This window comes from Oryctolagus cuniculus, chromosome 12, assembly GCF_964237555.1.
Source record: "Oryctolagus cuniculus chromosome 12, mOryCun1.1, whole genome shotgun sequence".
NCBI classification, from domain to species: domain Eukaryota; kingdom Metazoa; phylum Chordata; class Mammalia; order Lagomorpha; family Leporidae; genus Oryctolagus; species Oryctolagus cuniculus.
Genome location: NC_091443.1, coordinates 11,090,560 through 11,105,547, shown reverse-complemented (window position 1 = coordinate 11,105,547; position 14,988 = coordinate 11,090,560). Strand labels below are relative to the sequence as shown.

Below are 14,988 nucleotides of genomic sequence, written 5' to 3'. Positions count from 1 at the left end.
ATCCAGCTCTTTGATGGGTAACAATCCTGACTATCTTATCACGTGCTTGGTTTACAGTAGTTTGCCTTCTTTGGAGAAATATCTATTCAAATCCTCTGCTCATTCTTCAGCTGAATTGTATTTTTGTTGTTGAGTTTTAAGAGTTTTTTTACATTTTAGGAATAAACTCCTTATCAGATATACAATTTGCAAGTGTTTTCTCCCATTATGTGGGTTATTGGTTAACTTCCTTGATGGTGTCCTTTGAAGCACAAACATTTCTAAGTTTGATGAGGTTTGATTCATGTTTTCTCTTTTGGGGCATTGTGTTTTAACATCATACTTGTGGGGAGCAACTCGGACTAGACTAAGTTACTGGAATTAAGACTTATTCTATGCATCTGCTCTCCCACAATATGGCGCTGGGAGAGGAGGAAACAGCTTCTACACAGCTGCCTCCAGTTCAACCAATAAACAGCAGGACCTGCTCCTGATTGGAGGAGAGCAGCGTACTCGGCGTGTGGGTAGCAGAGTTGGGATTGGCGGAGGAGGACTATAAAGGAGGAGAGAGACAACATGCACCAGGAACATCTATCTGAAGGAACACCTGTGCAGCCCCCGAGAGAGCCGGCCAGCAGTGTGCCGCTCCCCTGCGTAAGTGGGGAAAGTGGCAGGGGGAACCGCCCTTCCACGGAGGTGGAAGGGTCGGTAGCCAACCCGGGAAGGACCAGCAGCAAACCCGGGAAGGGCCGAGCAGACAAAAGAACAGCGCAGGGTCCTGTGTCGTTCCTCCACGAAGAGGGGGAGCGACATAATGGTGCCGTGACTCGGATAGGAAACCTAGGAGGGAAGAAGCGGGAAGAAGTGGGAAAATACCAGAGAGAGATTAGAAAGAGCCTAGGGAAAAGCCGGACGGAAAAGGTGCCAGAAGAAGCTATCGAAAGCCTAGGCATAGACTCAGATACTGATTACGGGGGGAAGCTGGGAGAAATCTCTAAGGTTGAAAGCGAAAGTGAAAGCTGGAGGAAACTTAGACTCGGATGCGGACTATGGCGGGGAAGCTAGGAAATTAAAAGCGAAAGTGAAACCTAGAAGAAACTTAGACTCGGATACGGACTGTGGGGAGAAGCCAGAAAAAATGAGAGGGGAATATTGTTGGAAGAAAAGTTAGGAAACATACCGGGTAGAGAAAAATGTTAGGGAAAACGAAGCTGCGGAGGCAGGCTGAGGCGGAGACGTAAGCCAGGTTGGAATTCTTCAAGTCAGCCCGGGGAGCAAAAGGCGAAAAGCTAAAACCAGAGGTGGAGACGTAAGCCAGGTTGGAATCGTCAGATTAGCCCGGGGAGCAAAAGACGGGAAGCCAAACCGGGAGCGGAGACGTAAGCTATAGGTTGCATTTCGTCAGGTTAGCCCGGGGAACTTAGACTGAAAACCGAGAAGCGGAAACGTAAGCTAGGCTGTGTGATTCGCGGAAGCTGCCGCGCGCAGAGAGAGCGCGCGGGGCACAAATGGGGAGAGCGCACGGGTCGCGAGTAGGAAACGCGGGGCTAGCGCGAAGGCCGTGGTGCGGGCGCAAAGGGCGCGCGGAGACCAAGGAGCGCACGAAGCCGGGAAGCCGCGCAGAGCCAGGAAGCCGCCGCGGGGCGAGGCGCCGAGAAGCAGCCTCAGGGCGGGTGCCGGGAAGCCGCGGGGATAAGAGAAACAAAAGTTTAGAAGTAAAATGAGAGAAATAGGAATGCTGGCAGATAGAAGTAAAATAGGAGAAAAAGGAATGCCCGGAGATAGAAATAGAGAAAAATAAGGCCTCCCCACAACATGGCAATGAGAGAGCTTGGATTCGGTCTGCCTGATTAGTAAGACGATAAGCACCTGTGGGCGGCTGCAGGTCACCGAAGATAGGCACGTTATCAACACCAATTAAGTCTCCCCACAAGACGGCAATGAGAGGGCTTGGATCCGGTTTGCCTGATTGCTAGGGCTTGTAAGCACCTGCAGGCAGTTCTAGCAGAGCAGAGCATGCACTGCAGGGCACTGAACACAGGCACGCATCAGCGCATAAAAACCTCCTCACAACATGGCGAAGAGAGGACCCGGACTCGGTTTGCCTGATTGGTAGGGCTTGTAAGCACCTGTGGGTAACTCTAGCAAGCAGAGCAGAGTGTGTGCCGCGGGGCACCGAAGACAGGCGCGTATCAACGCCAAAAAATAAAAAGAAAGGGGGATCTGTGGGGAGCAACTCGGACTAGACTAAGTTACTGGAATTAAGACTTATTCTATGCATCTGCTCTCCCACAATATGGCGCTGGGAGAGGAGGAAACAGCTTCTACACAGCTGCCTCCAGTTCAACCAATAAACTGTAGGACTTGCTCCTGATTGGAGGAGAGCAGCGTACTCGGCGTGTGGGTAGCAGAGTTGGGATTGGCGGAGGAGGACTATAAAGGAGGAGAGAGACAACATGCACCAGGAACATCTATCTGAAGGAACACCTGCGCAGCCCCCGAGAGAGCCGGCCGGCAGTGTGCCGCTCCCCTACGGAAGTGGGGAAAGTGGCAGGGGGAACCGCCCTTCCACGGAGGTGGAAGGGTCGGTAGCCAACCCGGGAAGGACCAGCAGCAAACCCGGGAAGGGCCGAGCAGACAAAAGAACAACGCAGGGTCCTGTGTCGTTCCTCCACGAAGACGGGGAGCGACACATACCCAACAAACCAGTGCCTGATCCAAGATTACCAAAATTAATTCCTATGTTTTCTTCTGAGTTTTATAAAAGTTCCAATTCTTACACATCTTTTATGATCCCTTCTAATTTTTGTATAACATGTAAGGCAAGGGTCCAAAATTTTTTTTTTAATGTAGCTCCCAAATATTAGAAATTTCTTTCCTGGGGCCAGCATTGTGGTTGGGTGGGTTAAGAAGTTGGGTGGGACACCGAGATTCCACATGAGCAATGGCTCGCCTCTGGGCTGCTCCACTTGTGATCCAACTCCCTGTTAGTATACCAGGGAAGGCAACAAAAGATGGCCCAAGTACTCTGACCCCTACTACCCATATAGGAGACACAGATGGAGTTCCGGGCTCCTGGCTTTTGCCCAGTCCAGCCCCAGCCCCAGCCATTAGAGTCATCTGGGGAGACAACCAGCTGATGGAAGATCTCTCTTTCCATGTCTGTCATTGTCTCTAAATCTGCCTTTCAAATAAATATTAAAAAAAAAAAAAAGACATGTTTCCCTCACTGCATTGTCTTAGCACCCTTGTCTCAAGTTTACCTCTTACTCAATCACCTCCCTGGTTGAAATACCAGCTTACTCTCAATTATTTCCTGACTAGTTTCCCTGCTTTTGGTATACTTTTACCATAACTATGTTAGCATACAAAAATCATTTAATTTTTTACATAACCCTATCTTAGAAAATGAAGGAGATACCCAATTCATTCCTGAGAATTTCCTTCTTTTCTCAAAGTATTATAAAATGCATGCTTTTGTGGGGCCAGCATTGTGGTGCAGTAGATTAAGTCAACTGCTGGCATCCCCATATCAGAGCCCTGGTTCAAGTTCCAGCTACTCCACTTTTGCTCCATTTCCCTGCTAAGGTGCCTCGGAAAGCAATTAGTAATTAGCACCTACTTACTGGCTCAAGTACTTGGGCCCTGCACCCATGTGGGGGCTGGATGGAGTTCTGAGGGCCTGGCATGGGTCTTTCCCAGGCCTGGCTGCTGTGGACATCTGGCAAATGAATCAGCAGATGGAATATCTCTCTCTCTTCCTCTCTGCCACTCTACCTCTCAAATAAATAAATCTTCAAAAAAAAAAAAAAAAGAAAAGAAAAAAACAACACCCACCCCATTCATTTTCTAAGGAAGAACATCAAAAAAGTAAAGAGTGGATATGATACAGCAGAAGGAGTAGAACACAGGACCATCTTAAGCTACACCCCTACGCTTGCCATGACAGCAGTGATCAGACATGTGACTACTGGGCACTTGAAATTCTTATCTGAGATTGTAAAATGAGCATGAATTTTATAAGACACAGTAGGATAAACAGTAATCTATTTAAAAATATTGATGATGGATGAAGTGATAATGTTTTGGATATAAGTTAAAGAACATACAAAAAAACTAATAAAAATTAGTTTTGCCTATTTCATACAAAGATTAAAAAAGTTAAGCATACATATGTGGTTCAAACTACACTGCTACTGCACAGTGCTGCTGTAGACCTGAGTGACTTCACTGAACATGACTCGGGAATTACATTTCACTGGACATACCTAGGCCCAAGCACCAAGGGAAAGAAACTTGACAAAGATCTCGTTTCTACCCTTGAGAAAGTGCTAATGCAGCAGGCATAGGGCAAGACACCGACCTGAAGCCCGTCTCCTCTGCCACTGAGGCCCAGAGGTGAGGGCAGAACACATGAGAGGCAAGGAATTGTCAACTGTGATTTTTGTTACAATTTCAGGGTCTGCCACAGGGCTTGGCATGCAGCAGAATACCAAAAAAATTACTCAGCCCTGAAGAATGAACTGGATAAGATTCCTCTGAGAATGCAAATGAGAATGAGGCATATCATATGTTATTCTTGACAATAAAAATATTATTGTTCTAACCATATTTTTTTTGTTTAAAAGTTACCTCCATATAATTATACCTTTCATAGAACTGTCAGCTGTCAAAGAATACAGATTTGCCCTTATTCTGCAATACAGACTCTCCATGCTCCAGGGTACTGCCAAAAGAATAGAGCCTCGGGGTGGGCACGTGGCACAGTGCTGAGTGTCCCTGCTTGGGACACTCGGGCGCCGTATCAGTGGCCGGCCCTTGCTCTGCCCTGGGAAGCAGCAAATCACAGTCCAAAAATTGGGTGCCCGTCACCCAAGCAGGAGACCTGGATGTAGCTCTGGACTCCTGGCTTTCACCTGGCCTAGCTTGGTTGTTGACAGGCAATTGGGGAGTGAACCAGAAGATAGAAGACCTCTCTCTCTCTCCTCCCCTCAAATAAAAATAAATATTTTAAAATAGAGCCCCCTTCACTTACTGCCTTTGCTAAAAGCCTCTTGTTCACCTCACGAAGAAGAATCTTTCCTGTATCTCTTTATTTCATATAGTTGATACCAGAGGCTGTGGTCCTTCATTTCAAATTGGAGCATTTAAAAAAAAAATGCCTATTAGGGGCTCTACCTCATCACTAGTGAATCAGCATTTCTGGTGGGCAGAGATGACCCAGTTGATTCTTCTTTCTTTACAAATAAACTGGAGAGTCACTGCTTTACATCACCGGTCAAAAAACTAATGAACATAGGCCAATCTCAGCCATTTATCTTTTTTTTTTTTTTTAAGATTTATTTATTTGAAAGGCAGAGCTGCAGAGAAAGAGAGAGAGAGAGAGAGAGAGAGAGAGAGAGAGAGAAATCTTTTCGCCACTGGTTCACTCTCCAAATGGCTCCAATAGGCAGAGCTGGACCAATCCGAAGCCAGGAGCCAGAAGCTTCTTTCGGGTCTCGAACATGGATGTGCAGGCCCAAGCACTTGAGCCATCCTCTGCTGTTTTCCCAGGTACATTAGCAGGGAGCTGGATTGTAAGCGGAGCAGCTGGGACTTGAACCAGCGCCCATATGGGATGCTGGCACTGCACCCAGTGACTTTACCTGCTAGGCCACAGCTTCGGCCCTACAGCTATCCATTTTTATATGTAAAGTTTTACTGAAACACAGGCACATGCACTTGTTCACCCATGTGATGGCTGCTTCAAAGTACAGCTGGGCAGCCGTGCATCTGTGACAGAGATTAACGGCCTACAAAACCTGAAATATTTATTTACTATCTGGATCTTTACAGAAAAAGTTTGTTGATCCTGCTGCTCTAGAGGCCCAATTTTATTCTGGATCAACTCAGATTACCGAAAGGTCCAGATTTTTTTTTTTTTTTTTTTTTTTTTTTGACAGGCAGAGTAGACAGTGAGAGAGAGAGAGAGACAGAGAGAAAGGTCTTCCTTTGCCGTTGGTTCACCCCCTCAATGGCCCCTGCGGCCGGCGCACCACACTGATCCGAAGCCAGGAGCCAGGTGCTTCTCCTGGTTTCCCATGTGGGTGCAGGGCCCAAGGACTTGGGCCATCCTCCACTGCACTCCTGGGCCACAGCAGAGAGCTGGCCTGGAAGAGGAGCAACCGGGACAGAATCCGGCGCCCCGACCGGGACTAGAACCCAGTATGCCGGCGCTGCAGGTGGAGGATTAGCCTAGTGAGCCACGGTGCCGGCCAGGTCCAGATATTTGAAAGGTGTCTTCTGTAGCCTCAGAGAAAGTCAAGTGAATTTTGCTTTGGTGTGAGCCTTGGCATGGAAGGCTGTTTCCACACAGCATTCCTGCAGGGATGCTTCCCAAGGACACCGTGGTCACAGCCTCTCTTTGCTGCAGGGATGCTAGCCAACAACACGGTGGTCACAGCCTCTCTTTGACTCGGTGAGGCAATACAGCTGTGTTCCCGGCACAACCGTTTACTTATTTCAAACTGAATTATGAGCTGTGCATCTCTCTTAGCTCTGTATTTTCTGAAGAGTTTTGTCTGGACTGGCAGCTCTTTCACAGCAAAAGGAAACTGAGGCACACACAGAAGTGGTGCGGTGCAGTCTGTAGCCCACACTCATCACCTCAACAGGGCCTGCAGACGCCTGAGCAGGATGGCACTGGCACCACGTTCAGAAAATCCACTCTGCTTTCTCTAAGCTGATGAGACACAGATATCCAGTAAACATAAAAAAACTTCAAAATGTTTGTGGAAAGGGGCCAGTGCTATGGCGCAGCGGGTAAAGCCGCCACCACTTGCTGTGCCGCCATCTCATATGGGCACCAGTTCGAGTCCCAGCTGCTCCACTTCCGATCCAGCTCTCTGCTACGGCCTGGGAAAGAAGAAGATGACCCAAGTCCTTGGGCCCCTGCACCTGCATGGGAGACCTAGAGGAAGCTCCTGGCTCCTGGCTTCAGATTGGTGCAGCGCTGGCCATCGTGGCCAACTGGGAAGTTAACCAGCGGATGAAAGACATCTCTCTCTCTCCTGTCTCTGTCTCTGTCTCTCTCGCTGCCTCTCCTTCTCTCTCTAACTCTTTCAAGTAAAATAAATCTTTAAAAAAAGAAAAAAAAAGTTAGTGGAAAGTACGTAATTAGAAAGCATGAGTTATTTTGGTGCAATGGTTTTGAAACCTATGTATTTCCTATATATTACTAAAAGAAAGGTTATGCCCATAATAATATTTAACAATTTAAATGACAGAGACAAATACTTGAGAAGATCCAAACTACCAAAGGTACAAAAAGCAAAAACAATCCAGCAACCCAGAAAACACTAACAAAGAAAAAATTCATAACTGAAATAACCCTTATGTAAAATTAAAGAAAATACAGTTGTTATAAACTTCCCACAGAAGCTGACACTGTAGCACAGAGGGTTAGACTGTTGCTTGCGAAAGCAGCATGCCCTACCAGAGCGCCAGTTCAAGTCCTGGCTACTCCGCTTCCAATCCAGCTCCCTAATAATGAGCCTGGGAAAGCAGCAGATGATGGCCATGGTACTACAGCCTGGCCACGCACATGAGAGGTCAGGATGGAGTTCCTGGTTCCTGGCTTCAGCCTGGCCACTTGGGGAGTGAACTGGTGGGCAGAAGAGCTCACTATCTACTTTCTGCCTTTCAAATAAATAAAAACAAACAAAAAAAAAACCACTTTCCTGCAAAGAAAGCTATCATCTCAGATGGCTCCTCTGGTGAATTCTACTAAACAGCTAAGGACAAAAACAACATGAAGTGTACACAGTTTCCACCAGAAACCACAGAGGAAGCAATACTCTGCAACTCCTTGTTTTGAGGTTAGCACTTTTCCCTTTATATTAAAAACCAGATAAAAGCAATTTTTTAAAAATATTGACTACTATTCCTCATTAACATTGAAACAAATATCTTCACAAATCATGAACAAAACAAGCCAGCATTATACAAAATGGGTAATACATTACAATCAAGTAGACTTTTTATTAGGAATCTGTTCAACAATCGGGGAAAAAAACTCACATTTCTCACATTTTTGGGAAAACCCAAAAAACAACCCAAATCAAAACTTGCGAAATGGGTGACAAAACTCAACATCCAGTCATGATGCACAAAAGAAGAGAAAACCTCTCAGTAAACTAAGTTAAAGAAACTTCCTCAACCTAATAAATGGCAAATAGAAACAGTTCCCAATATGATGAAGGCAATCTACAAAGACATCATACTTAGTGAAAGATAGAATGCTTTCACCAACAATTAGAAGAAATAAAGCAAGTATTCTGTATTCCTGGTCGATAGCAACCTGGAAATCTTAGTGCAGGAAGGGAAGAAAACATAAAATAAATGGCATACAGATTTCAAAAGAAAAAAAGTAAAACCACCTCCATTCCGGATGACATAACAATCAACATATAAAAATTCCCAAGAAATCAACAAAAATGCTTCTAGAATTACTGCATTTCAGAAGGTCAAAAGGTCATTATATAAAAAAAGGGGGGGGGGGGTAGGCATTTGACCTAGAAGTTCAGATGCCTGCGTCTCATTATTGGAGTGTCTGGGTTCCAGTCCTGGCTCTACTCCCAATTTTAATCTCCTGAGCACCCTGGGAGACAGCAGGTGATGGTTCAAATACTTGGGTCCCTGTTTCCTATGGTGGAGACCTGGAATGCACTGCCAGCTCCCAGCATCAGTCTGGATCAGCCCTGGTCACTGCATATGGGAGTGAAGCAATGGATAGGTGCTCTCTCTCAAATTAAAAAAAAAAAATAAATTCTTAAAAATCAATTGTCAGGGCTGGTTCTGTGGCTTAGTGGGTAAAGCCACCGCCTGCAGTGCTGACATCCCATGTGGCCACTGGTTCTAGTCCCGGCTGCTCTATCTGCTATGGCCTGAAAAAGCAGTAGAAGATGACCCAAGTCCTTGGGCCCTTGCATCCATGTGGGAGACCCAGAAGAAGCTTCTGGCTCCAGACTTCAGATTGACGCAGCTCTGGTTCATGCAGCCAACTGGGGAGTAAACCAGCAGACGGAAGACTTCTCTCTCTCTCCCCCTCTCTCCCCCTCCCTCCTTCCCCTCTCCTTCTCCTTCTCTGTGTAAATCTTTCAAATAAATAAATCTTAAAAAAATCAATTGTATTTATATGCTAACAGTGAACAATCAAAAACTGTAATTAACAACAAGTTTATATCAGCACCAAGAAGCCTGAGATATTTAACTATAAGCCTAAAAACTGTATGGAAGATCTGTATGTCAAAAACACCAGTGATGAAAGAAATCAAACAACGAGAAGATACACTATACTCACAGTTTGGAAGACTCAATATTGTCAATTCTCAAACTGACCTATAGACTCTGTGTAATTCCAATGAAAATTCTAGAATATTTTTTGCTACAAATTAAGCTTATTCTAAGATTTATACAGAAAGGCAAATAAATGAGAACAGCCACAATTTTTTAAAAAAGAACAAGTTGGGCTGATTCACACTACTTGATTTCTACACTTGACATCACGCTACAGTAATCGAAGCAGAAGGCATGCGTGGAACAGCAGAGCAGACTAGCAGCCCAGAATCACAAACGTGGGGTCACTGGTGTCAGGACGGCCCCAACAAACACGGGGACACTGATGGCTGACACAGGCCTAAAGGCAATTAAAGAGAAAGGATAATCTTTTCAACAAAATAGTCGCTCAAAAATTAGACACCCATCAGAAAAAAATCCAGTCAGATCACAGAGTACATACAAAACGTAACGCTAATAGATATAGAAGAAACCACAGGGAAAAAAAACTTCTGACCTTGCATTTGACAAAGATTTCTCAGATACAAAATGAAAAGCCTGAACAGTGAAAAAAATTAAAAATTGGACTTGTATCAACATTTTAAATTTATGTACTGTGAAAATACTATTGTGAGAGGAAAAGACAAATCAGGCTGAGGAAAAAAACACTTGCAAAAAACCAGACTTGATGAAGAACCTATATCCAAAATATAGGAAAAATTCTTAGAAACTCCCACTTCTGTGCACCAAAGAGGACAATCAAGAGTGGAAAGGCAGTCCATGGGAGGGGAAGACGTGCCTGCCAATCACGCATCTGGTGAGGGGCAAGTATCCAGAATGCGTGAAGAACTCCTATAGCTTAACAGCTAAACACAAGCCACTTGATTAAAAACTGAGCAAAGGACTCAAATAGATGGTTAAGTTGTATGTTACATTGATTTTACCAAATTTTAAAAACCTCAACTAATAAGAAAAAAATTAAAAATAGGCAAGAGATTTGAACGCATTGTACCTAAGAAGACATGCAGGAGATACTCACAAGCATCAGCCTTCAGAGCAGCACAGACTGAAACATCAAACTGTTAGACTGGCTAAATTAAGGAACAAAACCCAACCACACCGAACAACAACAAAGAGCCAGAGTGACGAGCTCTCCTCCACAGCCAGTGTGAACGCAGGCTGGTCGAGCACGGCAGCTTCTTATGAGACCTAACAACTGCTACACTCACAGCCATCCCAGTCCTAAGTATTCACTCAAGAGAAATGAAAGGTTGTGTTCACACAGATTTATTCGTAACCATCAAAACTGTACACAATCCAAAGGTACTGTGACTGGAGAATCAGGCACCACACCTTCACACAACGGAATGCTACTCTGCAATGAGAAAGAACTAACTTCTGACAGCAGGACCACAAGGAGGAACCACAAACGCATCAGCAAAGTGAAAGACATCAGTCCAAGATGCTGCAAACTCTGAGTCCACTTACAGGACATTCTGGAAAAGGCACAAGCACAGAACAGAAAACAGACCTGAGGCTAAGCACTGGGGGTGACGGAACAGGCCGACTCAAACTGGATCACTCTGTTTTCATTTCGGCAGGGGTTACAAAACTGTATGTGTCTGTCTAAACTCAAGGCTCTATGTATCAAGCATAAATTTTACTTTATGTGAATTATAACAATAAAAATATTAAGAAAAATAGTGTAATATAGTCATTATATCATAATCCATTAATTAAACAGTCTTAAGGTATGAGTTATTTTACATTGAATCATATATGTCTGATTTTAATATGATACCTAGCAGTACATTTCAAACACTGGGGAATCATATATCAGACTTATAAATTAAAAGTTAAGATTAGTATTTTAGTGAGACACAAAAGAGTCTACATATCTTATTTGCAATCATTGTCTTTTGGATAATATTTTATCCATTTCCTACTATTTGCAAATGTTGATGAGATCATCAGGAACAGGGCTTGGTAACATGATTTCCCCTATTCCATCTTCCTGACAACAGACACAGCTGGTAGAAACAGTAACTGCAAAGTCCATGACCAACATCTAAACTTCCTCTAGTCTCTTTGCATTCATTCTCTAAGAAGGGTAATCTGTGGAAAGGGCAAAGTTTAGGGAGGCACTTACTTTATGAATTGATAAACCATGAACTGGTGCCATCAGCCCCATTTTAAACGTGAAAATCAAAGATTACGAGGGGCTGGCTCATCTGCCCATTTCTAAAGCAAGGAAAAGGCAGAACTAGGACTGAAATCAAGGGCAGTCTCATAAAGTTCTTACTCTTACCAAGCTCACTACTAATCTCTTTCCATCCATCTGTAATAGTTTAAGCAATTGCTGGGTATACATGCTTCAAATCAAATTTTAATTTAGTTTTAAATCCCAAGCCTATAATACATGCATACACAGAAAGGTATACAGAAAGGTTCCCAGTATAAAATGTACAGAGTCCTTTATCCAATTATTTGAAATGTTTTTTTAAAAAACGAATAGTTACTTTCTTACATCAGGAATAAAAACAGCAAATACACAAATAACTACCAAAAGGTTACATGAAAAATAATCATGTTCACATTTGACCTTAATAAAGAATTTATTGCAACTCTAATTTTAAACAAGAATATAGAAACATTTCCCCTCTTCTTCTGGCTTCCTGACATCTGGCTTTCAAAGCTGCCAGTATTTACCACAGCAGAGACTCACCCTGTGAAGTGTCACTGTGTGTTGTTCCCATATAGCTGTTTCCTCCATGGCCGTGTTCTGATAAAAGAAAAACAAATTATTTACCTTTTAAGAAAATAACTTTAATAAAGTGAACAAGAACACCCAGCAAACAATTCAGCATGATGAAACAGCAAAATGCGTACTAGTAAAATGAAAGATACTCTGTTACTTGTGGAAGGCTTTTTGTTTGTTTTAAGAGACAGGAAACTACACAGAGAAACTTCCTTTGTTTCTAACTTACTTTGAACAGATGCTGCTCTATACTCCTTTCATGCCAGCTGAAATTTGGTGTTCAAGCTAATTCTGCAACTTTATATTTAATATAAGATAGAAACGGATAAGTGTTACAACAGCTTTACTTTAAATTATCTAAAAACATTTGCAGAAATATTTAAAAGCATTCCTTATGTTACACAAAGCAAGGAAAGGTTAAACCACCTCTGGACTCAGGAGTTGTAAGTGCAGGCATTACAGGAAGACAGATAAGACCATGTGCTAGGCTTGGTCAATGCAGGCTTAAGATCCCAGTTACACACTGAAGCTCTACCCAGTTTCAGTTTTACTGGAGAACCACTTCTCAAGCTTCATTTAAAATCATGAGAAACACAAAAGAAATAACAAATAAGAAAACAAATGAACAACCCTTAAGTTTCCCCAAGAATCACAGTAAAATAAAAGTGATACAAGCTCTAATAAAAGTCCTACTCAAACCACGGGGTAGTTCGGTTTCATCTCCATCACGAACGTCTCACTAGAGAGGAAAATGAGTTATTATCTAAGGGATAAGCACTAAAAATTCATAATCAATTTCTTATGGCTAAGTGTTAAGTGCTTTTGGATACTAAAACTTAATTCCGTCTCTCAGTGCCACCAAAAGTAATTTTTTCAAAGATATTTCAGAGTTATCAAAAAGGTGAAAGGGGAGAATGCTGAGCAGGACATTCTCAGAACAGCGCTCATCACCTGCTGCTACAAATGCCTGTTTCACAAGGGAGATCTGTTTTCTGTTACAGTGCTGTCAGCAGCATCATGAGAAGATGACCATCACGGTGCTGTGGGTCCGCTGCTCTATTCCCACAACTTTAACTGAAAATTAATGCCATTTAGAAAATGAATCCCTAAGGAAAGCCTGCTTCCCTAAATTCAAAGCAACTGGATTAGCTTTCCTGCCAGATGAGTACGTGAAGAGAAAGATCTCTCTGTTCATTCTCACAGATAAGACCCGTCAACTTTACCATCTTTTTGTTTCAATCTTCCAAATACAGCAAAAACTTTCCTTTAACAAGACCTCCAGTGGATACAAAGCTATATTCATTTTTGGCAAAAAATGACCAGGATTTAATACATTAAAAATTACTCTATTGATGTGACGCAATTTTCTAGTTCCACTAAAATACACATGATAAAAAATACACACGATAAAAAATCTCAGCTGACCTTAACAACTGCTTACACAGCTCTAAATTGGTCACTCCTCACTTCCTTTACCAGTAGCCCGGCTTTACTGCCTTTTTAATCCCTTTACTATCAGTCCAAGTTGCAAGTCATGTAACAGCCACTTAATTTCCCTGACACCAATAACTCTCTGCTATGAAACACATTATCATCCTCCATATGCTTTTTTTTTTTTAAATAAAAGCTTTATTTATTTTACCTTTATTTGAAAGTAAAGTGAGAAAGAGAAACAGACACAGAGATTTTTTTTCCATCAGCTGGCTCACTCCCCAAATGCCCACAACAACTAGGGCTGGCCCAGGCCAAAGCCAGGAGCCAGGAACTCAATCTGCACCTCCCACTTAAGGGGTAGGAGTCTTCACTTGCTTCCTCTCAATGTAGGCACCACCAGGAAGCTGCAATTGAAGCAGAGCCACGAGTCCATCCCTGGCACGACAGCTTCTCAAGCAGTCTCGTCCCTCCATGTTTAAACTGTTTTAACAACCACATAGTTTTCCATTTTATAAAAGGATATTAATCCGAAAGGGAGGAAAATGAGTTATGTGTAAACAGCCTGCATAATTTTTAACCTAATTTACAAAATTAAAACACGAAAATTAAACACGAATAGGAAAAAAATGCTCAAAAAACACACTAATCATTTCCAAACCAAAGCGGGTTGTGAGTGACATCAAACATTTTATCTTTTTGCTTTTCCTTTCTCCATTTCCAGTTGGAACAAACTGCCAATGTGGTTTTGTTTATGTTTTAAAGATGTATTTAGTATTTATTTGAAAGGCAAAGTGAAAGAGAAAGAAAAAGAGACAGAGACAGAGATTGATCCATCTTCCATCCCCTGGTTTACTCCCCAGTTGGCCCCATCAGCCAGGGATGGGTCGGGCGGAAGCCAAGAACTTCATCCAGGTCTCCCATGTAGGTGGCAGAGGCCCAAGCACTTGGACCATGTTCTGCTGCTTCTCCATACATTAGGACGGAGCTGGATTGGAAACAGTAGGCTTGAACTGGCACCCATATGGATGCCAGCTTCACTAACTTAATCCACTGCACCACACAACACCAGCCCTGGCAATGTTTTAAACCACAAGCACCAAATCCCATTCCCACTTGAAACTTCAAGTGTGTACTTTTACAAAAACCAAATGACATTTAGGAGGATTACAATATGTCTTATTGTTAATTATTTTAAAATGTTTACTTTTCTGTTAGTAAGGAATCTATACCTGAAAGTCTTCACATTATTTCCAGGAGTGCAGTAAGAGGACTTTAATTTATTTCGCTTGTGGGGCTTGCCCCAGCCTGAAGTGCCAGCATCCCTTATGGGCGCTGGTTCAAGTCCTGGCTGCTCCACTTCTGATCCAGCTCTCTGCTATGGCCTGGGAAAGCAGTAGAAGATGGCCCAAGTCTTTGGGCCCCATGGGAGACCTGGAAGAAGTCCCCAGCTGCTAGCTTTGGATCAGCTCAGCTCTGGTCATTGCAGTCACCTGGGGAGTGAA

General features: G+C 43.2%; 1 protein-coding gene across 9 annotated transcripts in view; it reads right to left on the bottom strand.

Annotated features, from left to right (window-relative positions):
* TJP1 (tight junction protein 1) overlaps positions 1-14,988 on the bottom strand; it is a 261,027-nt gene that overhangs the window by 75,016 nt on the left and 171,023 nt on the right. For all 9 annotated transcript variants that reach the window (XM_051822263.2, XM_051822264.2, XM_051822265.2 and 6 more), the window contains one exon: positions 12,020-12,076. In XM_051822263.2, the coding sequence (XP_051678223.2) occupies positions 12,020-12,076 (57 nt within the window). The remainder of the gene's footprint in view (positions 1-12,019; positions 12,077-14,988) is intronic.